At 37.7% G+C, this 27,416-nt stretch overlaps 1 protein-coding gene across 1 annotated transcript in view; it reads left to right on the forward strand.

Annotated features, from left to right (window-relative positions):
* The window catches only part of TFAP2D (transcription factor AP-2 delta), a 57,399-nt gene that overhangs the window by 15,907 nt on the left and 14,076 nt on the right, over positions 1 to 27,416 (forward strand). Inside the window, exons 6-7 of the mRNA XM_007101672.2 lie at positions 14,867 to 15,008; positions 21,064 to 21,177. Coding sequence (XP_007101734.1) covers positions 14,867 to 15,008; positions 21,064 to 21,177 — 256 coding nt within the window. The remainder of the gene's footprint in view (positions 1 to 14,866; positions 15,009 to 21,063; positions 21,178 to 27,416) is intronic.

Below are 27,416 nucleotides of genomic sequence, written 5' to 3' on the forward strand. Positions count from 1 at the left end.
AGGTAATGATGGAAGGCTAGCAATTCTTTGAAATTCAGGCTTGTTTGATTATGCTGTTTCATTTTTGTCTATACTGTTAAGATAGTTACAGGTGAATTTCCCAACTAATCATGATAATGAAGATTAAATTAGACTTAATATAAGGCTTAGATATTGATTCATAAACTATCATCTGATTTACTAATCTTGGCAGTAATAGGAAAGAAGATAACCATAGAAGATTTAGGTACTTAGACAAGTATTCCCCACATAACAGCAACAAAAAACTCTGCAATTGTCATTTTTATTATTGTTTATTTTAGCGTTCAGATAAATCTGGTTTAACTCATTGTTATTCAGTGCAACATGATCTACAGGATAAATAATAATCCTTCATAGAGAGTTCACAGGAGTCAGGCATGGCACCAAGCCTGAGAGCACATTGTATTAATCTGATAGACATCTCTTAAAGTACAGTGAAGTTCCACGGCTTTATGTGTGGGTAAGCTGACTCACAGAAAGGTTAAGGTTAGCCAGTGGGGTAGACGCAGACGTGGAAACATACTCCCAGAAGTTTGGTTTTTTTTTTTTCCAATTTACCTTTTCCCTTGTGTTTCTTCTGTAAGAACTAAACTTTACATATTCTCATTCAATCTTCTAAGAAGAGGTATTATTGGAGACCTTTTAAACTTTGTGGAAGAGCTTTTGAATTCAAAGGAGAGTTCTTCCGTAACCTAGAATGCTATTGTTTTAGATATGAACGAAGAAGCCTTTTTGCCAAGCCTTATCTGAACACACCTATGACACTTTTCTTGCATTGGTTTCTCACTTGACCATAAGACACTGTAGGAAGTAAAAGGTAAGTGAAACATACAAACAAACATCTTGCCTTTTTCCAGATTATCAACACACAGTATTTACTGAACAACTCTGTGAGGTAGTGTGTTCTGGACCTTGGTCTTGGCAAAATTGCTTTGGTGATTTTGGTATTTTTTTTAAAAAAAATTTACTTATTTATTTATTTAGGCTGCGCCAGGTCTTAGTTGTGACACATGGGATCTTTAGTTGCAGCATGTATGTGGGACCTAGTTCCCTGACCAGGGATCAAACCCGGGCCCTCTGCATTGGGAATGTGGAGTCTTACCCACTGGGCCACCAGGGAAGTCCCTGATTTTGCTATTAACAGATATCTTTGTTTTACTCCCTAATTGTAATAATGATAACAACCACAATAATATTATTGGTCATGAGCATTTAATAAGTGTTAACTGTTACTATGTTATATGTCTTGTGCTGTTTGCCTGTGTGTGCTAATATTAAGAGCTGGCATATGGTAAAGGGAGTTGACCCATAATCCATCCATGGGGGTTGGGTGTACTAAAGGGAGAGCAAAGTAGAAAAAAATGACTAATGGATTGATTCTAAAGAGAGACAGATTCCTGCTTAATTTAAGTGAAAACATCATGAATCTAACAAAAGAACAAAATATGTTCAAAATATAAGAGTGGATTCAAGAATCATATGAATCGTAGAACATGATTGGTTCTCAAACCCAATTCCACAGTAAAATCATGGGCCTGGGCCCCATTCCCAAACCACTTGAAATGCAATCTCCGAGGGTATGGCACAGGTATCTACATTTTTAAAAACACCCCCTGATGTATAATGAGGTTTAAGTATCATTGACTTAAATGTTCCTTGAGATACTTTTCATGTAACTGGTGTGAAAAGTAAAGGCCCTAAGAGAGACCTTTATCCAAGGTGTCTGTGAATGTCCATCCAGTAAAACCTGAAGAACCCTAAAAGGGTATATTCAAAATTCTTCTTATTGATTTTTATGTTAGCCCAAAACACCAGAGCACCCTGTGTGGGAATCATTGATGGATGCTAACAGAAAGGATACAGGTTAAAACTTGAAATCCTAGGACAATCTCGTGGTCTTGCCATCTACTCTTCCAGCAAAACTCTCCTATCACAAAAGTGCTTGGCTTGTGTTCACCTCTGCTCACAGAGGTGTCACATCAGCCTTGGCTGATGGAACTTAAGATTTTATCCTTCTCAGATACATCTCACTTTAACTGGATGCTTTTGAAATCCCCCAAATATTCATGGTGTAGAGAAATAAATATTTTATTGTTGAATTCCAGGCATTCTGATGGAACTGAGGAAATGAGATTTAGGGGCAAAGGGAACTTTTGCATTCCTCAGCTCCCCACATGTTACATTATGACCCTCAAATGTGTGCATTCTCTCTCTCTCACACACACACACACGCATGCGCCTTAAGTTTCACTACTATGTACTATGTTCTATGATATTTTTATTCTATTCCATATTTTTGTATTCTTTTAAAATGCTGATTGTAAACCCACTACTTTTAAATGCTGAATGTAAGCCCACTAAATTTATTTCAAGACTCACTGTTGAATCATGGGTCATGACCCACTGTTTAAAAAACTACAAGTGGTCTTAGGACAAGAGGAGAACCTAATATTTTGTGACCTTCGTCCTCTTTGTGCTAACATGGATTTGATTCAGTTATTTCAAGTTTATTTTGCTTATACCGTTTTAGCTGGTTCAGTCCAGCAATGGTTCAGTCCTTCCCCATTTTGGTACAGCACTTGAGAACAAGATAATTCTGATTGGCTTTATTGCTCATTGACCACACTTGGAAATAAATCTCCTTAAGGTCAACCTTCTGCGACTTTTTAATACTTGTCTCTGCCCCTTTCTGGGGATGCTTTGAATACAGCCTTGCCATTGATGCTATTTTGATAAAAACCCCAAAGAAAGAGTAGTGTATGGGGACCCTGCTAGACTCTCCATGCAGACATGATTTACCCTTTGTCAAGATTCAATCAGTGAACAGTAAGGTACCTTATACCAGGGATTGAAATTAGCAAATGAAGGTATGGTTTTCAAAAACCACCCTTGTCACTAACCTAACAGTGGATTCATCATGATATTCCTAGGTTTCCACGTTTGCCTTGGGTTTTCAATCATTTTGTTTTTAATTATTTTATAATCGTTTCCCCCTGCATTTCTTTTAAATGGAGTCACCCTACTAATAGTATTCTATTAGTATCGTTGTCAAATCAACATATTAGAGTCATTATTTTAGGAACTATTTTAGAAATTTATGAGAGGGCTATTTCATGCAAATTTATAATATTTAAATTATTCACAACATTTCTGTTACAAACAGCATGGCACCTAATAACCAGTGGGATGAAGAACTCAAGACTGACTAACTTTTTTCACCAGATGAAGTTGTTTGAAAAGTGAACATTTTAGTAAGGCACATATTTAGAGTGGGGATTTTTTTTGGGTCCACGTAGCACAGATATATTTGACCTGCAGTGAGATATATGAGTATTTGAATTGAGAGTCCACTGAATGCAACACTAGATCATATTCCTTTTTTACCCATATGTCTTCATTTAATGGGGTTTAAATATATAACTAATGGTTGGTACAACTTCTTGTACCCACTTTATCATAAGCCTGGAGTTCTTTTTATCTTCCCTTGTTAATCACATTGCTATGACTTCTCCTTTGTCCACTCTGGTATCTATAACATTAGAGAGTTGTCATTTTCTGGAAAATTCAGTGGATTAGGATTGCTTAACCCGATTTGCTGATCTTCCTGAGATCTTGGGATAATCCCAGACTCTTCCAGAGTGGGAGAAATTCTATATCTGGAAAACATTCAAAGAGTTTGGCCAATATTACTGTTCTAGTTCTAATACTCTTGCTATATATTTATTATTGATGAATCACCAATTAGCTGCTTCCTCTATATTTTATTCCAGAACAATCTTTGCAGCGTTGGTGGTTGTTAAAACAAGTATAAGGAGTCAATTATGGCAGGAATGAGGAGTCATTCCTGTCAATCACTCCCACATCACTTGAGGTTTGCCAGGATGGCCAAAGTTACAGAGTGTTGCTGGAGGGAAGTTTTGTTCACTTGAGTGGGGTGCTTTCCTGGGACAGTTCTGCTCAATTTGCAAAGGCTCATATAACATTCTCAGGCAACACCAGGAGTTCCAAAAGCATAGTTGAATCCTTAAACATAAATGCCTTGGCTTTCAGTTTGTCATGATAAGATATCAAATTCTGTTTATATATATATTTAAAAAACAGTATGGGGCAGTGAAGGGTATAAATATGCATCGGCAAAAGAAAGGGGACCATTTACAAATATTGTGTGTGATATCTATTCACTCTTTTCAAATCTAAACCTTTTGTCCCTTTTGCCTCCTTCTTTAGTTTTCCTTCCCTTCTTCCTTCCTTTCTTCCTTCCTTCCTCCTTCCTTCCTTCCTTCCTTCCTTTCTTCCTTTCTTTCTGTCTTTCTTTCCTTCCTTCCTTCCTTCTTTCCTTCCTTTCTTTCCTTCCTTCCTTTCTTTCTTTCTTTCCTTCCTTCCTTCCTTGTTCTTTCTTTCTTTCTTTCCTTCCTTCCTTCCTTCCTTCTTTCTTTCCTTTCTTTTTAAAGTAAGCTCCCAGCCCCTGTCCTGCACATCTCACCTCATCACTTGGCCTAGTACCTTCACCTCTGCCCCCAGTAATAACACTTTTGACATTTGGCTGACTTTGGGCAGGTTGCTTAACCTGACTGAGCTTCATTTTCCTAATTTACAGATAAGGATCACACTATCTGTGATGTTTAGGGTAATGCCAGCTTTTATAACAGTTAATTTCCAAATTTTCAGTGGCTTAACACAATAGAAGCTTATTTCACACTCTTCACAGATGACGTGGGTGTTCCTTCCCCGGGCCCTTCCTTCCTCTTAGTCTCCTTCAGGGACCAGAGTACTTCCACCTCTAGCTATGCCCTACTCTAGGTCCTGGGAGCCCTATGCATTCAGCTCACAATAAGGAAAGACACTATGGTGAAAAGACACAGCTTCGAACCCACTTGGCCAGGAATTGGCCCACGTTGCTACCGTCTACATTCCATGACAGCTAGTCCCATGGCTATGCCTAATTCCAGAGGCATGAGATATACCAGAAAATGTAGTGTCCAGCTGGGCAGAATCTTCTCAGCAACAACTCTATAGTGTAAAAGAAAGGACAGATCTTGGACGGTCCAGCCCCCATTTCTGCCACATCTGCCTTGTGTGTCTTTTGTAGAATTAAATACATTTGCTACATTAAACACTTAGCACTGTGGGGCAAAGAGGCACTTAATAAAAATTAGCACTTGTTCTTTTGTCTCTTTCTCCCTAAACAGTAGTCTTACTTAATAGCAGAATTTACTCAGGATCATAAAACTTTAACCCTGGAGGGAAATGGAAGATTGAGTAGTCTAAGGCAGTGGGACATAGCACACATGGTTAAAGAGTGTGCTTCTGGAGCCAAATAACCTTGTTTGAACCCACTTCTACCACTTACTAGCTGTGAGCTATAGGGAAAGACTCACAACCTCTCTGAGCATCAGTGTCCTTACCTATAAAGGGGTGTTAATAATCGTACCCTCCTCATAAGGTTGTTGTCAGAGTGAAATCAGAATGTTTATAAAGCAGTTCACAGGGTGCCCAGCAAAAAGCTGGTGCTGATAAATTTTAGTTATCTTTATTCTCAAATGAGAAAACTAAGGTACAGTGATATTAACCATTTTGCACAGGATCATGGGAGCAGCAAGGAGGAGAACTCAGGTCTTCTGGTTTGCAACATTACCATGTGTTTTCCACTCGGATTTATGTTAGTGGCATGGGTTCTGAACAGTTGCATTGCTGAACTACTTCTGAATTTAACTATATATTTATAGTTAGAGTTACAACAGTTATAACAATATAACTAAGGAATAGAAAGAAGTTATCAATTCCTGAGCCTGTTTTTCCCCATGGATTGGACATCCGTGCTGCTAGGAATCCTGGGCAAGCTTGTTGGGCTTTTTTGCATCCAATAGTACAAGCTGTTTTTAACATCCTGATGCACCATCTGCTGCCACTTAATCCCCCAAAGTTAGGAGGACATTAAATCTTGGTTCTTTCTGTTTTTCTGGAATAATTATCAATAGTGTCTCTTGTACTTTCAAAAGGGTGCCAACCTAGTTAGTTAGTTAGGAGACTATCCTACAAAACCTTTTCCTTCCACTTCAGCCAAATCAACCTTTAAAGGTAGGAGACAGGAAAGCAATCACTTGGTGCTGTTTCCCCTTTGCCTTTAATCCTGAGCCTATATGATTGCATTTCCAAGAAACCAGGGAAAAGAACGATCAACTTGACAATGAACACTTTCCTATAAACGAGATATTAGGGAACAAGTTTTCTTCATACGATTAGTCCATGGCTTTTTAATTTAGGAAGAGGTATTGTTCACTACTTGAGGCTTGTAGGATTCAAACGCCAAAATCCTTTTGCGAAGTATCAGTGATAATACACGCACAGGGCACACTCAGCATTATTTGCTCTTCTCACGGAATTTAGGACAAAGGTCCTATTCCCCTTGTCTTCACACAGGTACCAGAGTGGGTTTCTCTGGGTGTGTGGCGCTTAGGGCTAATCTCCAAGGACGCACAGCATGGCTGTAGGTCTGAAAGGACCATCATCCCAACATAACTCCTTCACCAGCCATTCCAGACATCACATTTCCACCTAAGTCCCTCCTCTGGGATAAAGTTTTCCAGCTTTCTTCTAAAACTGTATGTGATGTTAAAAGGGTCATACATTGACCCCTTGTTATATTGTTATAATAGTTCTAATTGGTGCTCACTTGAGTCACACGATGACCTGGAAGAGCCTAATCACTAGGAGACCCTGGTGTCCCCTTTTGCACACAAACATTCGAGCATTGACAGTGTCTTCTCGGGCACAGCTTTGCATTTCAGAGCTGCCAGTGGAATTGGACTCAATTAGTAAATGCTAGTGCAGTCTATGTGAGTCAGTCATTTTAAGGTCTTTCTTGGAAAATGGCTTTTCTTTTTTCAGACTTATAGGTATTATCTGTAAATTTCTTATTCTAAGTCAGGGAAGAGTTTCTGTCAAGAGACCCTGCTTTGATAATTAATCATTAGGTAACAATTCGATATTGTTGTTTAATATCTGAGAACTCATGTCTATCAGGATTTTCAATAATTGATCTCAGTGTCTTACAGTATTATGGATAAATAGACATCATCTCAGAGGACTCTTCTTAAATCATCTGCTTACTTCCTAATAGTGCTCCCCTGACCTGGCGTCTTATGGTTTCATTCACTTTCAGGGAGAAATGTGTTTACGTGTAGCGGGTAGAGGAAATAGGCCATTACACATATGCCCTTGTGTCTGACTGCGTGCTTGTGGTGTGCTTAGATTCCTACTCCTATTCTGGCACAAGAAAAACAAATGTATCCAAGCCTGTTTGACTCAGTCCTGCCTTTGCCCCTTTGGTCCAGCATACTACTCACTCTTGCAAATCACGAAGCTTCCTTAGAAGCACGTCTCTGCATTACTTTCCTAGGTTTCTTCTTTTTTCTACTATTCTCTCTTTCAAAGTTCATGCCAACTAATGTGCTTTTCAAAACTCAGTTTCTGCTTTTTTTCCATTGTTTACATTTGTCAAAATTCGTAGATATTCTAATAAAATTGTAGACTGTAATTATTCCTAATGATGTCTATCTCCTTCTGAATCGTAATGAAAGTTTTGGAATTGCTTAGGTTTTAATTTACAACAAGTATTTGAGTTTAGATGAAAGCTTTCTAAGAACTGAGTCAGAGAGTAGTTTTGCTTTTTAATTAATATAATTGTAAGTAGGTAATTCGTTAGATGGTAAAAATTCAAAAGTTACAAAGGGTATATAGTGAAATGTCTCCTTTTCACTCTATTCCCCATTTAGATCCCCTCCTGGAAGAAACAAATGTTACTGGTTTCTCTGTTTCCTACTAAGGATATATATGTGTATGCATAGTTTGGGTTTTTATTTTAAAAATTATAGCATTCTATACACACTGTTCTACACATTTTTTCACACATTATCTTAGTGTTCTTTTTATTTTCAGTTTTTACAAGTTGTTCATTCTTTTAAACATGCACAGCATTCCGTTGTTGGAGTGCATCATAATTTATTTAACCAGTGACCTACTAAATATCATAGAGGTGTTTTTAATCTTTGGCTCTTACTAATAGTGCTACAATGAGCAACCTCACACTTACGTAAATAATTCTTCAGATATGCAAGTATATCTATTCAATAAATTCCTAAGAATGTGTTGCAGGGTCAAAAGATATTTGCATTTGTAATTTTAAAAGATTATTGGAAGATTGCTCTTTACAGTGGTTGTAAGTTTATAATTCTATCAGTGATGGGGGTAAGAAGCATTGATATGCTAGTACTTCCCTATACTGTAGCCCAAGCAGGGTGCTATCCATTTTTTGATCTTTGCTAATTTGAGTGGAAAAAAAAAAATAGACTACCTCTATTATGAAGGAGGTTGAGTATATTCTTACGAGAATTTTTTGAGCTTTTTTGTCTGTTCACTTACTTTGTACCAATAGGGTAATTTTTTACATTTTTCTCATTCATTTTTAAGTGCTCATTGTATATAAGGAAAACGGGCTGTGTGCCTCTGATATGAGTTGCAAAGCCTCTCCACGCCTGGCTCTGGTTTGTCTGTTTGCTATTATGAGTTTTTTGTTTGGTTGCTTATTTGTTCAGATTATGTCATGCAGAACTTTTTTTATATTGATAGAATCATATTTCTCATATATTTTATTCCATGGCCTTTCATTTTTATTGTAATATTTTGAAAGTCCTTTTTTATCCCAAGATTATAAAATATTTCTCCCATGTTACCTTCTAATTACTTTGTGGATCTATATTTTATGTTTAAATCTTTGATCCATCTGGACTTTTTGTTGTTGTTGGATGTATGATATAGATCTGATTTTACTTGTTTTTTTTTTCCCAGATGGCCAGCCAGTTGTCCCAACACCTTTTATTGATAATCCATTTTCCCCTACTGTTATGAAAAGCAAGTTTCATCTTACACTAAATCTCCTTAAACAAATATACTTTTTTAATCGACTGATGACTTTGTTCCCCTAACAATGTCTCTCCTTTACCCCACCACATAGCCATTTTTGTTTCTAGAGTGTGTATTATATCAGCCAAATAAGGCAGAACTCAGTATGCAAGAACCCAGATAGACAGAGGTCTTTACAGTTTAATATTAACTCCATAGTAACTGTTTTCTTTTTTATTGATATAAGCCACAGAATCCTTGTTTTGGGGGAAGGTGTATATTTCATCCCCACATAATGCTTTCCCTTCACCTTAGGACAACTCTGGCTTGAGATGAGGTCAGGAGCTTTCAAAAACTGTGGATGCCCTGGCTCCAGAGATTGAATGACAGGGGGTGAAACCCTGGTGTGTGTGTGTGTGTGTGTGTGAGTGTGTGTGTGTGTGTGTATGCACACATGCTTGTATACACACATATTAAACAAACTCCCAGGTTATGGGAATAGCAAGGATTGAAAAACATTGTCTTCAAGCATAATCTATTTTATTAAATGACTCTACTGATACAATGATATACTCAATGGGTTTTTTATATATTTCATTCTTTCTAGCAATTCTCTTTTGCTCTAGTTTTTCACTTATATTCTTTGGAAGGGGTGCCTCACAAGATTATTGTTATAATTAACCAATAAAATATTTGAAAGCTTTTCCATTTAACAAATGTTTACTAAGTACCTATTATGAATCGGGTGCTGTACTAAACACAGAGTATGGAATGGGGAACAAAACTATCACTTTGAGGAACAAAGTGTTGGTATTTAAACAAAATCCTCGTTAAATAGGGAAACTACCACATTATAAGGCACTTACCTATAGTGTAGATTATATGATATATAGTGTTACAGAGTGCACTCCTTTTAGAATCGTTCTGGAAGCCTGTAACAGGTACATTAAACCTGTCCTTCAGCTCTAGGGTTTACCGAAGCTTGATTTTTTTTATAACTTTTTAAATATCTCATCCAGATTTGAAAATATTCTCAAATTTGCTATCTAATAGGTGCTTCTCAGAATAATCCCAGAGATAGATTTGAATGTGCTATTTTCCATACGTGTAATTAAAATTGAAATCACAGATATGTGACTGGAATTTAACACATATGAATTGTTGCTTTCATTTAATAATATTGGGTATTACAATAGGAAGTTAAACCTAAATTCTTTCTAAGGCAATGAATTTAGTGACGGTGAGAATTGTCTAGTGAATAACAATGTAGAAGTATCCTTTAGTACAAATTAGTTTTAGATATTGATTTACAGTTGTCTAAAGTACATTTTCTTCTAAAATACAATAATTCTAAAAGGAGAAAAAATCCTTAATGACCGGATAAAATGTTGAAATTAGGTGTGTTCATTTCTATTTTAAAAATGCATTTCAACCTGCTTCAGGTAAAATAATGTGGGAACCCAGAATCTCAGTAAAATGATCAATCCACTTTCCTCAGAAAACATTTTTTCCATTAACTTTCCATTTCTGGACTTCAACAATAATTGCCCTATATATAAGTGTTTCCTAATATTTACCCTTAGTTTTTTACTTTTTGCTTTTGAGTGTGAAAAATGAATGCCCTGAAAAAGAGCAAATTCTCTTTTTATGCTCTTCCCGTATTCTGTAACTTTGCTTGTGTTGGTTTTTTGAGAGAGAGGTCCTCAACATGACATTAACTGCTGCTGTTACTATTGAAAAATGCTTAGCGGTTTCCCCTTTTTTGGAAGGGGGGTGTCACTACTTGGCATAGAGAGCCTAAAGCCTTGCACTTAGAATATTCTGTCCAAGCTCTCAAACTATCCCCCATGTATCCTACTTCTAAAACAGTAATTTTTGGAATGACATGAAGTACAATGGACGGATTTGCCAAAGTTACTGTGCTGCTTCAGTGGTGTAAAGAAGCAGGGGTGGGGTGGTACTGGTTTGTCAGGTGGCACAGTGCATTGAAATAAAGGAAGAGCTTAAATCCTCTCTGGAAAACAACCACCAAGGGGCATCCCACCTCATCGTGCACAGAAATGAGACAACAGCCGCCATGTTTGCTATATGGGATCTAGCCCTTCAGGATCACTCTGTCACCCCAGGTTACTGCACCTACTTGTTCACGTGGGTACTTCGTCCCCCCACAGAGACAGAGAAGAGACAGAGATTTCACAAATCAGTCAAATCCCTTAGAGTCTTATTCACATGCTTTTCTGCTCCAAAAATTTCTATTTTTCTTAAACCTGTTGACTCTAAGATATCTGTGGTACAGGATTGAACTGTAGATTTGTCTTTGTTCCTGAATATCATGTGTCTTTTAATTCATGGATCCATTAATTAATTAATTCTTGGGTCCTCACACACAGAGCTTTTGTGGCATGGTCTACACATTTTAACTACACATCAGAGTGTCTTCACTTGCCACTTCTTTTGATGTAGCATCGCTATACATCCAGTAACAATGTTACGTCGCAAGCAGGAAAAAGCAGTAAACAGAGCTAAGGGAAGGAAGGATCTGGCTGTCAGTGTAAATGTAAATAGCAGCTGTTCCATTCAAACTGTTTTTAAAACTACCACACGGTGAGAGGTTTGCATAAAATGGGCCAGATCCTCAAGAATCAGGTTTTAACACAAAATTTAAGAGGCATGCTGCCATCCTCCTGTTTGCACTCTTTCACTTCTCCTACTATTGCACAAACAGTAGAGGGGAAAAAATATATATATATACACACACACATATATGCATATGTGTGTGTGTATATATATATATATAATAGTCTCTTAAATATATATATATAATAGTCTCTATATATAGAGACTTGTATATATTGTATATATATATATATAGAGAGAGAGAGAGAGACTTGTATATATATTGTATATATGTAAAATAATCTCTTAAGTTTTTATTTAAATATCTATTTCTGTGTCAATATTGCAATATGAAGATATATCAGTTTACATAACTCGATTTGCTGTACAAGGATGACGTTATGAACAGCGCTATTGGGTTAGGTGCAAAATTCTTCTGAGTCCTAAGGTCACATGAGTTTATCTTCTGGTCAGGTGCTGTAGCCATTCTTTGATGGGTCAAGCTTTAAGACTTTTTACCTCAAATTTGAAATTTATTGAATTATCTCCCTTTTGTCATTTTCTTAGCAAAAGTCCCCATCCTACATGGCATTACAATGTCTCTTTAAAAAAAATCTTTGTGCCTTTTCTTCTGCCAAATAAGCACACATTTTCTTTCCTATTCGGTTAGCGTGATAAACTGCTGGTAATAAGTGCTTTAAAAATATTGTTTGTACATTGCAGTTTGTCCAAAAATGTGACCCCCCCCAATAATTAGCACTACCTAGATAGTCAATATAGAGACCCTTTTCATCCAGTTTTGTCATCTTTCTGCTTAAAATGGAGAAAAACGATGTTTTCTACTACAGGAATATAAAAATCTTAACTAAAGACCTGCTGCTGCTTTGAAACAGACTGAGGGGAAAAATCACGATTGGATAGTTCACAAAACATTATCTGATCTAATACGTTTACCACATTGTCATATTTTTATATTAAATTGGACTCTTCCAAGGCTTAGAACAGGGCTTCTCACATCTTGTGAATGAAAAAAGTTGTTAAAGACTCAGGGAATGCATGAAAAGGATGAATTACAATGTTCGTGTCTCACGGTAACATAAATAAAAATTAAACACACTTGTATAAACTCGAGTCTAATTTTAATGTGTGGTTAATATTTGTACACACTGAAACTTCAAATCAGGGTATTAACTAATATCTGCATAGTCACAGTGGAGATTTCCATAGCCTAAATGTGCCTTCCTGTCAAACAAACAAGGGTGAGAACCCCACCAGTTCCTATCAGCTCTGTGGGCATATATCACATAAATAAACCATCATTAAGGAGCCCTTAGTCTTGTTCCTTCTTCTCCTTAGTACATATCAGGGAAAAATTTTGAGATAGAAGCTTTTAGGGAAAAAGAAACACTCACAAACAAATATTGAACGTCATTATTTACATTTTTTACAATTAAAAATCCTAAGGGAAAAACATATATCCAAGAAAAATTTAAGGGACAAACACTCAGGATTATATTTTTTCAGCTCTGTACTGTCCTAAAATGTTTTCCATTGTTGGTACTTTTTTGGTCATTTTTATAAATATGAGTTTCCCAATCTGAAAGATTAAGATTTCTTTGTTTTTAGAGAAAAAATAGTATCTTTACTAAGGAATGTTTCACTGATATTAACTAGCCTACTGTGTATATCTATAAACTGTTCCTCCTTTTCTATAGTAATATTAATCATTTTTACTTCTTACTGATATTAATTCATCAACTACTTTGTTATTCTATGAATAGAAAGCAGGATCAAATCCATTACTTTGGCCAGTCACCAAACAAGTGTCATGAGGTTTGGTCATCAAACCTGACTAGTTTTTAATTTCTTCATGGAAAATTCGATTGACTATGTAGCTGTTGGATCACCTCTCCACGATTACCACCTTCTCCTCTTTTGAACTTGTGTCAAACATTTTATCTCTAACATTTATTTGATACTTGTAATACAATAGCTTGTATTATATATAATATCAATATAATGTCAATGAACATGTACAGACTATAGATAATGCTTATGTAGATGCAATATAACTTATAAAGTGCTGCTAAGGTGTTTCTGGATTTGTTGTTGTGACGACTATCATTGATATGATTGTCATCTTCCTAGAAACAGGGACAATCTTTGTTGCCCTTTTATATCCGCCTTTATTCCTCCCTAGCACTTTGCCTTGAATGAAGTAGGTGCTCAATATATATGTAGTGAGAGCTTGCTTTTTTAAAGTTTTAATGGTCAAGTAAGTATTGGCTTGATTGAGCTTTAAAAATACTGTTTTTTTCCACACTGGAGTCCATGGCCAAATCTTACCGTGCCAATAAGTCATTTTTACCCCCATTTCTTTCAGATTTTGTGAAAGAACAAAAGTTTTTTATCATTATACTGTACTTAAGAAGCACTGTATTTTTAAAAAGGTACTGAAGAAGTACTATACATAGTACTAAAAGGTACTGAGGCTCACCATAAAGCCTGATAATGCTAGTACTATAATTAGGCAGTATAATCTCTCTAGCAACATGATGTTGTGAAATTGATATAATTCAATTATTTCCCTTTCCAAAGTGTTCCAACTTCTTTGAAAAATTATGTGGACCTTTTGCCAGTGTTTGTTTGTTTTTTTTGTGTGTGTGTGGTATGCGGGCCTCTCACTGTTGTGGCCTCTCCCCTTGCGGAGCACAGGCTCCGGATGCACAGGCTCAGTGGCCATGGCTCACTGGCCCAGCCGCTCTCTGTGGCATGTGGGATCTTCCCGGACCGGGGCACGAACCCGCGTCGCCTGCATCTGCAGGCGGATTCTCAACCACTGCGCCACCAGGGAAGCCCTTGCCAGTGTTTTGATAGGTTTCATAGAAAAGATATCTGAATATTTAGGGTACATTGAGAATAGGTTGTAGGTTGGGCAGCAACAAAATGACATGACCACAGAGCTTTCCCCCCAGGGCATTCATGTGTAAGATCTCAGATGTCCATCTGGTCTAATGGCCAGAGCTTCGAGGGGAATCAAAACTCCTAGACTGTGCTTCTGATTTTCCCCCTCAATTTCCCACATACCCCTGCTGGGTAAGTAGCTTCTGTTTCTCCATGTTTCTTAACTCCACCCTACCCCCAAAGCTCCTTTCCCTTGGATTATTTAGAATGAATAGGAAAAATGATCCACATGACCACAACCAGGAATGAGGCTTGAGGAAAGAGAAGGTGTTCCTCTTGTTGAATTTGGACATTAGTGAGAAACTGACTTTTATTGTCTGCCAACGAAATTAGTGAGAAACTGACTTTTATTGTCTGCCAACAGGGGAGGCTTTACACTTGGCTCGAGATTTTGGCTACACTTGTGAAACAGAGTTTCCAGCCAAAGCAGTAGGAGAACATCTTGCCAGACAACATATGGAACAGAAAGAACAGACAGCAAGAAAAAAGATGATCCTAGCGACCAAGTAAGCAGAATGGGGAAGACTCTGTGTGCGTTCATCCTGTTTTTTTTTTCATTTTCTTTGAATGAGGGAAACAGTTTAGAAAGCATTTTGTCTCTAAGGGGGTCTCACACACCAGCAGCTAGATGTATTAAACAAGGACTTCCCCAACATTGCATCCATAGCAAGATTTGCAAACTGTACAGTGATGGAGCTACCACTGACACTGACGAAAGTTCTTAGAAAACATCTTCAGGATAGTAGGAATGCCTAACATGTTTAGGAGATGTAGATTCCAGGCAAATATGCTGGTTGGTTGCTATGCAATTCGGTCTAAGCCACTCACTGTGCCTTAATAAATGAGGAGAAAGATCTTAAAAGACTATAAGTGCTCGGATAATGTGAAAAATTGAGGACCCAGATGCATGAGAGGTAACAGAGAGACCTCTGGGATCAAGGATTGGCATCGGTGCCCCCATTTTTTCTTGTATATAATTAAGCATATAATCCCTGAACTGCCCCAGCCCCTGTAGTGATATTGTCAAAAAGAAAAGATAGAATGTGTGAGAAATCTCCTGAAAATTGTTAAAAGTTCAATTAAAATGTGAATTAAAATAATGAGGGAAATGATGTGGAAAAGGGGAAGCTTTCATAAGATAACTTCAAACTCCCTCAGACTTGAAAGTTCTTTGATAATTAATGAAAGAACTACCATTTACTGTGTGAAAACCCAGCAGAACCTTAAGTACTACTCAAATCACGTTCAAATTTTTAGAAGAGGACTTCTAAAAACAGTGCATGTTGGGACTCCATGCTTCCACTGCAGGGGTTGTCGGTTCGATCCCTGGTCGGGGAATTAAGATCCCGCATGCTGCACTGCATGGACAAAAAAAAAATTAGATGAAAATCTTTCAAGTGGTAGCTAATTCTTGCTCTCCCTGGGGGGAGGGGCGGGGGGGTGGTCTTCACTTCTACTTTGCTTCTACTTTTTCCCTCTTCCAAACAGTTTTTGACCCAGAGAGGTCTTCATCCTCCATATTTCAGTTTTTCCAGAAGGAACTGAAAGTACATGTGGTTCGTTAGTTTGTATCCTTAATGTATTATCTCAGGAGACTATAACAAATTGTTACAGATCAGGAGAAATATACAGTGCTACAAGTTAGGTAGTATCTCCTAGGTGTTCCCAAAGCATATCATTCTAGCTGGTAGGATTTTACAAATTTCCCAACATGCATACCCATGTGATACCTCTGCATGATACTATTATCCCCAAATACTAATTATCCAAGAGAAAACACCTTCATGTTTTCTACCTCAAAATTATGCAGTTGTTGGGGGCTTCCCTGGTGGCGCAGTGGTTGAGAGTCCGCCTGCCGATGCAGGGGACACGGGTTCGTGCCCCGGTCCAGGAAGATCCCACAAGCCGTGGAGCAGCTGGGCCCGTGAGCCATGGCCGCTGGGCCTGCGCGTCCGGAGCCTGTGCTCCGTAACGGGAGAGGCCACACCGGTGAGAGGCCCGCGCACCGCAAAAAAAAAAAAAAAAAAAAAAAAATTTAAATGGAGGTTAAAACATTGCTTTAGCTCGTGTGTTATGATATGGGAATTTCTCGGATAATTGAATAAACTAATTTATAAGTTGGGAAATCAACTTCTTTACTGTTTAAACAACAGAGCAAGTTACAATAAACTTAAAGTTGAGGAAGAAATGAGGAAAAGGCAAGTGTGGAAAAATTTAACTTATGCTAAGCAATTCAACTACTCCACACATGAAGCTGTATCAGAAGTTTCAGAATTTTCAACCTTGATATTTGATTCTTCTGCTTAACTCACTGACTTCAGACAGCCTCCAGACTTAAAAACAGATGACAATTTTGTAGATTTCCTTTAGGCAATTATCATCACATTATGACAGTTACAGAGTTGTTGTTGTTTTTTTTTTTTTTTTTGCGGCACGCAGGCCTCTCACCGTTGTGGCCTCTCCCGTTGCGGAGCACAGGCTCAGCGGCCATGGCTCACGGGCCCAGCCGCTCCGCGGCATGTGGGATCTTCCTGGACCGGGGCACGAACCCGTGTCCCCTGCATCGGCAGGCGGACTCTCAACCACTGCGCCACCAGGGAAGCCCAGAGTTATTATTTTTATGCTTAGTTTTATTCTTATTTAAATTTTTATTTATGAAGCTACAGTAAGAAATACTCTTATTTCTCCAAACAAAATGTCATATTATGAATTATGTAACACAAGATGATCTTCGATGAATCATAAATTCTAACTTTATCACTTACGTCATTGTCCTTAAGGATATAATTTTTTAGCTGATGTCTGAATTTAAAGTTCTGTTTCTCTAAAAAAAAAAAAAATAAATAAAAAATAAAGTTCTGTTTCTCCTTTTGACTATTAATGCTATGGTAAAAATTAAAACTCGCTAATTATTCCGCTTTACCCTAATGCAGATCAAGTGTTAATCATATTTAGTTCTAAATTCAATGAAGAGGTTTAAATGTGTTTTTCATAAATCAAATAAATGTTTTGTCCAGTACATTTTTAGATTTCAAAAACTGTCTAACTCAGTTTCTATTCCTCCCCTTAAATAATTATCTAATTACACGAAAATATTTGGTTAATCAACAAAGCACTGGGAATAAAGAGGAATTAGGAGGGTAATGGCACTTAATCAATGAGCCTTTCTTACAATTGTATACTTGGCAATATAATTAAATACAACAGAATCTGTTATTCATAGAGGTAAAAAAGAAATATGTAAGCCATTGTGCCCATGCAGATCAGCAATTGGATCTCTCATCTAAATAATTTTGAATTTTGTATACATTTTTGATACAATTGTCACAGTCTTGTGAACAAAGGTGAACTGATTAGAATGTAACGAATATCCATGTAGATTACTTAATTTCAACACTGAGCATTTTAATCGAAAACAGCCAATGCTTTACCGTTGGAAAATTTAGAAACTACTCAGAACACATGTTGGATCCATTAATATGTTGCAGAAAGGTATTTATTCACACACACTCCTTAATTTATCGACTTATACTGATGACTACTTGTATTGAGTATGTTTGCTATGACTGCATAGTCTCTGATTCTTCAATTCTTGTTTCACGTGATCTAATAAGAAGATGGAATGGATATAAATAACCACAAAAACAAAACATTTAGTCTGTCTCCTAATTTCGAGATGTTTATAGCCTATTTACTCTTACTTAAAGTAAGGTACTTGGAATTAGTGAATTCAATTCTTGCTTGACATTTAATGGTCTGCAAATGTCCAGCTATGGGCAGAAGGGATCAAAGAGAATTACATGTTCTTGAAATAGTTCATGAAACCAAAGTTCAAAATATCACCTAAAATAATATACACTACTTAGATCCCATGTAAAAGGGAAATACTATGCCCTAGTTGAATCCACTACTGTAAAATAGATGTCTCCATACAACTTTGACAAATATGAAAGTACTTCTCTTACTTCTCCCAAGTTCTTCTAACATTTACTTCTGTGAAAACAAAATCTCAACATCACTTTGAATGCACGAACTCCCAAACACTTAAACAGAGTGATGGGAATTCCCAAGAAAATGGGAACTTATGTTTGGAAATTTAATGGTGGCCTTGCTGTGGGTGGTGGGAGTGAACAGTTCGAAAACCTGGAGGAAGGAAGACAAGAAGGATTTCTCTGGATCAGGGGGTGAAAGTCTTAGAAAATGCACGATAAAACCACAACCGAGTAATTTTTTTTTTTTTTTTTTTTTTGCGGTACGCGGTCCTCTCACTGTAGTGGCCTCTCCCGTTGCGGAGCACAGGCTCCGGACGCGCAGGCTCAGCGGCCATGGCTCACGGGCCCAGCCGCTCCGCGGCACGTGGGATCTTCCCGGACCGGGACATGAACCCGTGTCCCCTGCATCGGCAGGCGGATTCTCAACCACTGCGCCACCAGGGAAGCCCTCCATTTAAATTTTTAATACATTTTAATCTGATAGAAAATTAAGAGACCAGTCTTTAAACAACTCCAATATTCCTTTGTAATAATGCATCATACTGATGACCTACCATGTAGTAATTCACATTGCTAGTCTGAAAAATGATAGCAAGAGTCTGTATTTTAAAATTTAGTAAGACATTTTCTAAAAACTAAGATAACAATATATCTAACTCTATTAAATAACATAAAGCGCAACAGATAACAAACAATGCCCCACCAAATGTCATCATTTGATGCTAACAAATAATATCAACATTTAATTTAAGTTGCTACTCGTTAATTAAAAATAGGCAATACACCTGAAAGTCAGCCAACTGAGTCTAACTCAGAACAGAAAAAGTGAGAAGTTCAGGTCAAATATTCTCAGTGGGAGTACACACATGCACTGTTAAAACATGCGTTTAGATGCTACATCTGAGACTCAACCAAACATTAGCAGGGGGGTATGGAGGATCCTGTTTGATTTAGAGCAGGTAAAGACTTACCTGTTTATTTGTTTGTTGTTTGGCTTTTCCTTTCCCTATGACCCTCTTTTACTTTCACCTCTGTTCAAAATGAGTAAGGCAAATTCTGTGAAATGACAATATTTGAACACTGGCATTAAAACTGAGACTTATTGCTTGTAAAAAAAAAAAAAGTCTCGGGCTTCCCTGGTGGCGCAGTGGTTGAGAATCCGCCTGTCAATGCAGGGTACACGGGTTCGTGCCCCTGTCCGGGAGGATCCCGCATGCCGTGGAGCGGCTGGGCCCGTGAGCCATGGCCGCTGAGCCTGTGCTCCGCAATGGGAGAGGCCACAGCAGTGAGAGGCCCGCGTACCACAAAAAAAAAAAAAAAAAAAAAAAGTCTCAAATGATCTCCTGAAGAATTCAATAAATATGGGGTACCTTATAATAAACAAGGCTCCTCTGATTTTTAACTCAATGGTACGTTATTTGGGCTTCAAGACATTTTGTCACTTTGTAGTAGTTTTTTGCTTAATGACACAAATGCTTTGGAGAGGACTTAGTGGCTGGGCCCATGGAGTGACTTTCACTTGGAATAATTTGACCCTTCTGTACTTGATTTTGGCTCCATAAGTAATTATAGTCAGGGCTACATTATTACATTTTGTGACTGCCCATTGTAAACCCAGACAAAAAACCTAATCACTATCATATTATGCCTTGAATATGAAGTGGTTTCACTTAGTTGATGGATTCTTTTGAGCAATTCCTCGGCAGTCTTTTACTTCACGCTTCAGCTTCTGCATTAATCTAGTGTTTTGCTGTTAAGAAAACCACACACACACACACGGTTCCTTCATATGTTTGCTTCTTCAGAATTATATCTTTTGGACTATGTATCACAAGGGCTTTACTGTTATCGAACAATCATGGTAATATGGTAATTAAAACTGAAACCAATGATCAGAAATCGTAATCATTCAAATTAAGAAAAGCAGCAGAAAAATGCGCTTGCTGATACTTTTTTGCAAGAAACTATCTTACATGGAGCATAATGTAATCATTTTTGTGAGACAAAATGAGGCTAGTAGACTAAATTTGGGTGATTGTCTACTTCAAATATTAAAAATACAAATTTAGTCCACAAGAGTCTGAATTATAATGAAATATTGGGGAAAGGGATTTCCCAAAGTCTACTTGAATCATGGCTCTGAAATAAGCCTATAGCTTGATTTAAACTTGTTTACACACATGATACCCCACCCTCAGAATCACATTTTATTTTTTTTAAAACGAATTATTAATTGTGATCCTGTTGTATAGATTTTCCCCTTTTACTGAGGTTAATCTATGAATATTCACCTTAAAAATTAACATTGTTTTTGTCAATGTTCATGGACTGTTACTCACTTGAAAGGTTTCGTGATCATCTTGAGAGCATGATCAACTTGAGAGCATAGTTGCTATTGTAACTCATTGTAACCTCATCTGTATGTTATAGATGGAACTTCAGAGGTTGCTTTACGATATTTATCTAGTCCTCTTTTAAAAGAGAAAACAAGCCTTTGGAAAAATATCATGGGATGAAATTAAAGCCCCGTTTCAAGAGTTCAGCTTTAATTTTGAATCTTTTATTTTAGACAAATTTGTAAAGAATTTCAAGACCTCTTGAGCCAAGATAGATCACCGCTGGGATCCTCCAGACCCACTCCAATTCTAGACCTTGACATCCAGAGACACTTAACACATTTCAGGTAAGACTGGTTTTCAATTTGTTCAGACTCACTTTTAAATTGTTAAAACCATCTTTATTAACCCAGACATGTTTGTAGTCCTATCACAGTTCCATTTAGAGATAAAACATATATATATGGTGACTGCCTGAAATTTTTGAAATTCCAAGCACCTAAGATCAAATTGTAAAAATAGCTAAAGCATGAAGCACTTTGGATCAGAAAATTTATATCTTTGTGTGATTTCAAAGAACCTGTGACTGTGAGTACTATTATTTCAAACAATAGCACTTTTAGATCAGGATCCTGAAATCCTTTAAACAGTTCTTTACCTTGATTAGGTGAATCGTTGAATGGGCAGACGATGTGATAGAAACTAATGGGACGTCCTAGACTGATTTTCCAGGAGTACGCTAATGATTTCTCTGCAGTTAGAAACTGCACATGATTCTTAAGTTAGACCACACAAGCATATTTTAAAGAACCCAGGATGTATTATTGAAAGTATATCTTAAATTTCATTTTCTGAAATTCTTTGGAAGAGAACAGACTATTTTTCTTGGTTAATTTATGCCCTGGTTGCAATGTGGAAACGAACATGATATTTTTCAGATGCCTTCCAAATGTTAAACTCTAGAATTCTGATGCCTACATGACATTTTTCATCAATAAAGATTTTTATTTATCCTCTTTTTTATTATTATCATTTAGTTTAAAAAAACAATGTTAAGGAAAGACCAACATAATTAAATTTCAAAATGCTTTCAATACCTTTCAATGATTATAATGCTTTTGAGGAAGATGTTCCGTTATACAAAATAATGGATATTTAAGTAAGTTGGAATTTTATCTGCAACATCAGAGACTTTTAAATAAAATACTTAATTTTTCATAATGTCACAGTACTCCTCAAGGTGTAATAGACACATCTCTGAAAATTAAAGGATTTGTCTTCTAAAAATGCACCAAATGTAGGATAAGTTTCCAGGACTTTTCTTCTACCATTCAATTGGGTTAGTGAAGGTGAGTGTACTAAAACTGGGAGAAAGCATAGTGCTCAAAAGTTAAGAGCAAAAAGCTTTGGAGTGGGCTTCCCTGGTGGCGCAGTGGTTGAGAGTCCGTCTGCCGATTCAGGGGACGCGGGTTCGTGCCCTGGTCCGGGAGGATCCTACGTGCCGTGGAGCGGCTGGGCCCGTGAGCCATGGCCGCTGAGCCTGCGCGTCCGGAGCCTGTGCTCCGCGACGGGAGAGGTCACAACAGTGAGAGGCCCGCGTATCGCAAAAAAAAAAAAAAAAAAAAAAAAAGGCTTTGGAGTCAAGAGAACGGTCTTCAAATCCAGACCCTTAATACATTTGAGCTGGGTTATTTGGGGTAATGCATGTACTCTTCTCAAGCTTTTCTTTCCCTAGCTTTTAACGGAATAAGAACCCCTCTATTACATGGTGGTAGTGAGCTAAAATGAGAAAATGAATACAGAGCAAGCATTCAATAAATGATATACTGTTTACTGCACCACTGATCCAAGTTTAAAAAGTACAAACTGCTCTACTATCATATCTGTACAAATATTTTCCACATTTTTATTTGTATACATACTTAAGAGATTAATAGTTTTTACAGAAGTTCAATTCACAGCTTAATAATTTTTATACAAGTTCAGCTCTGGATTTAAGGAAGTTTGTTGAGTTACAGATTTACTCCAAGAAGGAACTTACTGTTGGAATACAGAGAACTGGGGCTCTCTGTCATGTCTGCTAGGTCATCTCCAATCGCAGAGGTCGCAGCCTTTATTGGACAGTGAGCTGTCCTTTTTCAGGCTCAAAACAGACTACGGCATCAATGGGTAAATTGGATATCAGCTACAGTGTAAAATAAATAGGCAAGCTATTTGTCTGTTTAGCGTACGCACAGTCTGCTAATTTGTTGATACCTGAGTCATTTGCCAACTTAATGCCACAGAACTCTTTAGAGAAAACTTTCATTTCTAAACTTGAGCTGAATGTTTCCTACATGTGCTTTATATGCTCTTTGGTTCCTCCCCATGCAAAATATAGTAACAAGCTAGTCTAGAATTACCCAGAGAAGCTTGTCTGACGTTTCCCAGAGTAAAGCTAAATATATGGTAAATTGCTTCTCCTCATTCTCCGTAAAAAAAGAGAGATTACATTTTGGGTATAAAACTCTCAAGAAGATATATGGCTGCAGATTCTCAGTCACAACAATTTGAAATGTACAGTCATATCTTTTTTTTTTTTTTTTTTTTTGCGGGACGCGGGCCTCTCACTGTTGTGGCCTCTCCCGTTGCGGAGCACAGGCTCCGGACGCGCAGGCTCAGCGGCCATGGCTCACGGGCCCAGCCGCTCCGCGGCATGTGGGATCCTCCCAGACCGGGGCGCGAACCCAGTTCCCCTGCATCGGCAGGCGGACTCTCAACCACTGCGCCACCAGGGAAGCCCCAACCATATCTTAAGACATTAAACATTACATGGTATATCTACTTATAAATGTATCACCTATAAAACTTTGGTATTATTATTGATATGTTGAGTAGTTTGCTATCAGAAAGTTATGACTCCCATTTATTATGCTTTTGTAATGTTTGTCAGATTTTTTCATATATTTTGCTTTAACTACATTCTGATTATTTATTTAGATGAAACCTTCTGGATTTCACAATGGCGGGTAGTATGACGTTAAAAATCACTTAACCAAAATTCACTTTACAGCAAATTTCCTTAATTATATCTTTTTTAAAATTGTGGTTAAAAAAACACAACACAGCACTTACCATCTTAATCATTTCTAAGTGTACAGTTCAGTAATGTTAAGTATATTCACGTTGTTGGGCAACCAGTCTCCAGGATTTTTTCATTTTGCAAATCTGAAACTCTATAGCCATTAAACAACAAATTTCCCCTTCCCCCCAGCCCTTGGCAAGCACCATTCTACTTTCTGTCCCTATGAATTTGACTAAATACTTCAAATAAGTAAACTCATACAGTATTTGTCTTTTTGTGATTGACTTATTTCACTTAGCATCATGTTTTCAAGGCTCATCTATGTTGTAGCACATGTTAAATTTCCTTTCCTCGAAGACTGAATAATACTCTATTGTACGTGTATACCACATTTCACGTATCCAGTCATCCGTTGTGGACACTTGGGTTGCTTCTACCTCTTGGCCATTGTGAATAGTGCTGCTCTGAACATGGGTGTGCAAATATCTTTTGAAGATCCTGCTTTCAATTTTTTTTGATATATGTCCATAAGTAGAATCACTTATATGACCATGTCATATGGTCATTCTATTTTTAATTTTTGAGAACATGTCATATTGTTTTCCAATGTGCCTGCACCATTTGACATTCCCACCAACAGGGCACAGGGTTCTAATACCTCTACCTCTTGTTATTTACTGTTGTGATTTTATTTGCGGGGTAGATAGTAGCTATCCTAATGAGTGTGAGGTGCTATCTCATTGAAGTTTTGATTTGCATTTCCTTAATGATTATGATGTTAAGCATCTTTTAATATGCTTGTTGGTCATTTCTATGGCATCTTTGAAGAGCTCTTTATTCACATCCTTTGCCCATTTGTAAATCTGGTTATTTGCTTTTTGTTGTTGAGTTGTAGGAGTTCTTTATATATTCTGGATATTAACCCCATATTAGGTATACAATTTGTAAATATTTTCTCCCACTCTGTAGGTTGCCTTTTTATTCTGTTGTGTTCTTTGATGCACAGAGGTTTTTGATGTAGTTCAATTTGCCAATTTTTATTTTTGTTGCCTGTGTTTTTGGTGTTATATCCAGGAAATCCTTGCCATATCTAGTGTCATGAAGCTTTCCCCCTACTGTGTTTTCTTCTAAGAGTTTTAGAGTTTTAGGTCTTATGTTTAGATCCCTGATCCATTTTGAGTTAATTTTTGTATATGGTGTAAGATTTGTCCAGCTTTATTTTTTTGCATGTCTTAAACAATATTCTTTTAAACATGGCTGACATTTCCAATTAAAATCCAAATTTAAGTCTTCTGATGTAAACCGAATTTAAATGTGTGGTTTTTTTGGTTTTTACTGTGCATTTATTAAAAGTAGCCTCAATAAAATATCTTAATAGGACTGTAAAATCAGCTTGTTGCCTGACCTTGGAAAAATACCTCACACTTTAGAAGTGTAGCTCTTAAACCTGGCTTCATAGTGGAATTTCCCTTAGAGCTTTTTAAAAGTCTTCAGGCCAAAAATAAAATAAAATAAAATAAAAAGCCAAAAAAAGAAGACGAAAGGGAATTCCCTGGCTGTCCAGCGGCTAGGATTCTGTGCTTTCACTGCCGAGGGCATGGGTTCAATCCCTGGTTGGGGAACTAAGATCCTGCAAGCTGCATGGCGTTGCCAAAAAAAAAAAAATCTTGAGACCTGAAGTACACTTTTAAAGATCTGATTCACTAGGTCAAGTCTAGGATTGGACTCAGGCATCTGTATAATTTGCAAAATCTGAAGTTGATTCTGATAATTAGACAGCTTTAAGAACCACAGTCCTAGGATATTCCTAGACTATTAGCTTCTTTTCCCTTGGAAGAAAAACATTTCTAATTCATTTTTAAAGTGACATTGAGAATTATGTAAAGTTCTGTCTTATACTCTAATGAATTAAAGAGATTCTACATCTATTATCCTGCTAATAATCTGGGTAACAATGTGTTAGCATGGAAGGTGTCTCTTTCATAATTTCCTACTGATGGTGGTAACTTTAATTTGATAGAAGCATCAGCTCAAGAGAAAAATGTGTTAGAAAGGAAACATATCGCATTGAAAACAGTTGAAAACAGTCCATTAGCAGAGTCTGATTTTCCACTGTTTTTGCTGAGTGCTGGCTGGGAAAGGAGTAAGGAGAGAGTGTGACTGGATAAGCATAGAGATGACTCTAATTAGTAGCATCAAGTTGTGCTACTATTTTATTTCATCAGAATCTCCTTCCCAGTGCAAACCACTTGACTTACATCTTCCAGGGTGGCTGATTTGGTACCTGGAGAACCATGGCTTACTTTCAGCAGATTGAATATGTCTAGGTAGAGCTAGGGAATGATCTGGCCTTGTAAAGCCCAGGTAACTACTTCCAGTTTTCTGTGGTAGCTGACATATCAGGGTGCTCTGGGAAACTGTGGGGAGAGTAGTGACCCTTCTCGTGATTGACTCACAGCCTGGAAAGCTGCTTGTTTCTATCAAAATGACAGGAGGCAGTTTTATCCATTATTTATAATTTACTGAGTACCATCCAAAGCGTATATTGCTTTAGAGAACAGAGCAGACACCACAGCATCTACTGGAAAGGGGAAGACGATTGATTGAAATCTGTGGAAGTCCCCACAGACACAGTTTCCTGGAATGGTGATGGCATTTAGACCAAGGTGGCGTGGGGCTTCATGGACAGAATAGACTCAGCTCAGATGAAACCAGAGCCCTAATTTTCTGAAATGTTAGGAATGCCCTTCTTTGAGATCTCAAGAAATCTTAATAACTTTGCCCTTCTTTGTGTCTTATGTTCTCATAATATCCTTGAATCTAAAGTCAAGCAAGGGGCTTCTCAGGTGGCGCAGTGGTTGCGCGTCCGCCTGCCAATGCAGGGGAGCCGGGTTCGCGCCCCGGTCTGGGAGGATCCCACCTGCCGCGGAGCGGCTGGGCCCGTAAGCCGTGGCCGCTGGGCCTGCGCGTCCGGAGCCTGTGCTCCGCAACGGGAGAGGCCGCAGCAGAGGGAGGCCCGCATACCACACACACAAAAAAAATAATAAAAAAAAATAAAAAAATAAAGTCAAGCAAAAGCACGTTGAACAACGTAAATAAGCGGAGGAAGCTAGACTATTTTTTATGCTCAGTTCAGAGAAAACAACCTGTTGGAAAAATAAGGTTGTTTTCTTTCTCAACACCCACCTTGGGAGCCTGATATTTTACTGTTTCTTGTATTTTACTGTGCTAATGGCAGGTGGTGCAAAGATGGCTAAAGGATTATCCCATCTTTAAGTACTTCTGAAGTGGAAGACAGTTACATACAAAGACTTAAAATATAACATAGAGAGTTTATAAGAGTGTTAAGTAGAGTGCAGGTAATTACCTGGGATAATTGGGAAAGGATTTCCCCCTTTTTTTTTTCTTTTTTTTTTTTGTGGTATGCGGGCCTCTCACTGTTGTGGCCTCTCCCGTTGCGGAGCACAGGCTCCGGACGCGCAGGCTCAGCGGCCATGGCTCATGGGCCCAGCCGCTCCGTGG

This window comes from Physeter macrocephalus, chromosome 18 (assembly GCF_002837175.3).
Source record: "Physeter macrocephalus isolate SW-GA chromosome 18, ASM283717v5, whole genome shotgun sequence".
Classification (NCBI taxonomy): Eukaryota; Metazoa; Chordata; class Mammalia; order Artiodactyla; family Physeteridae; genus Physeter; species Physeter macrocephalus.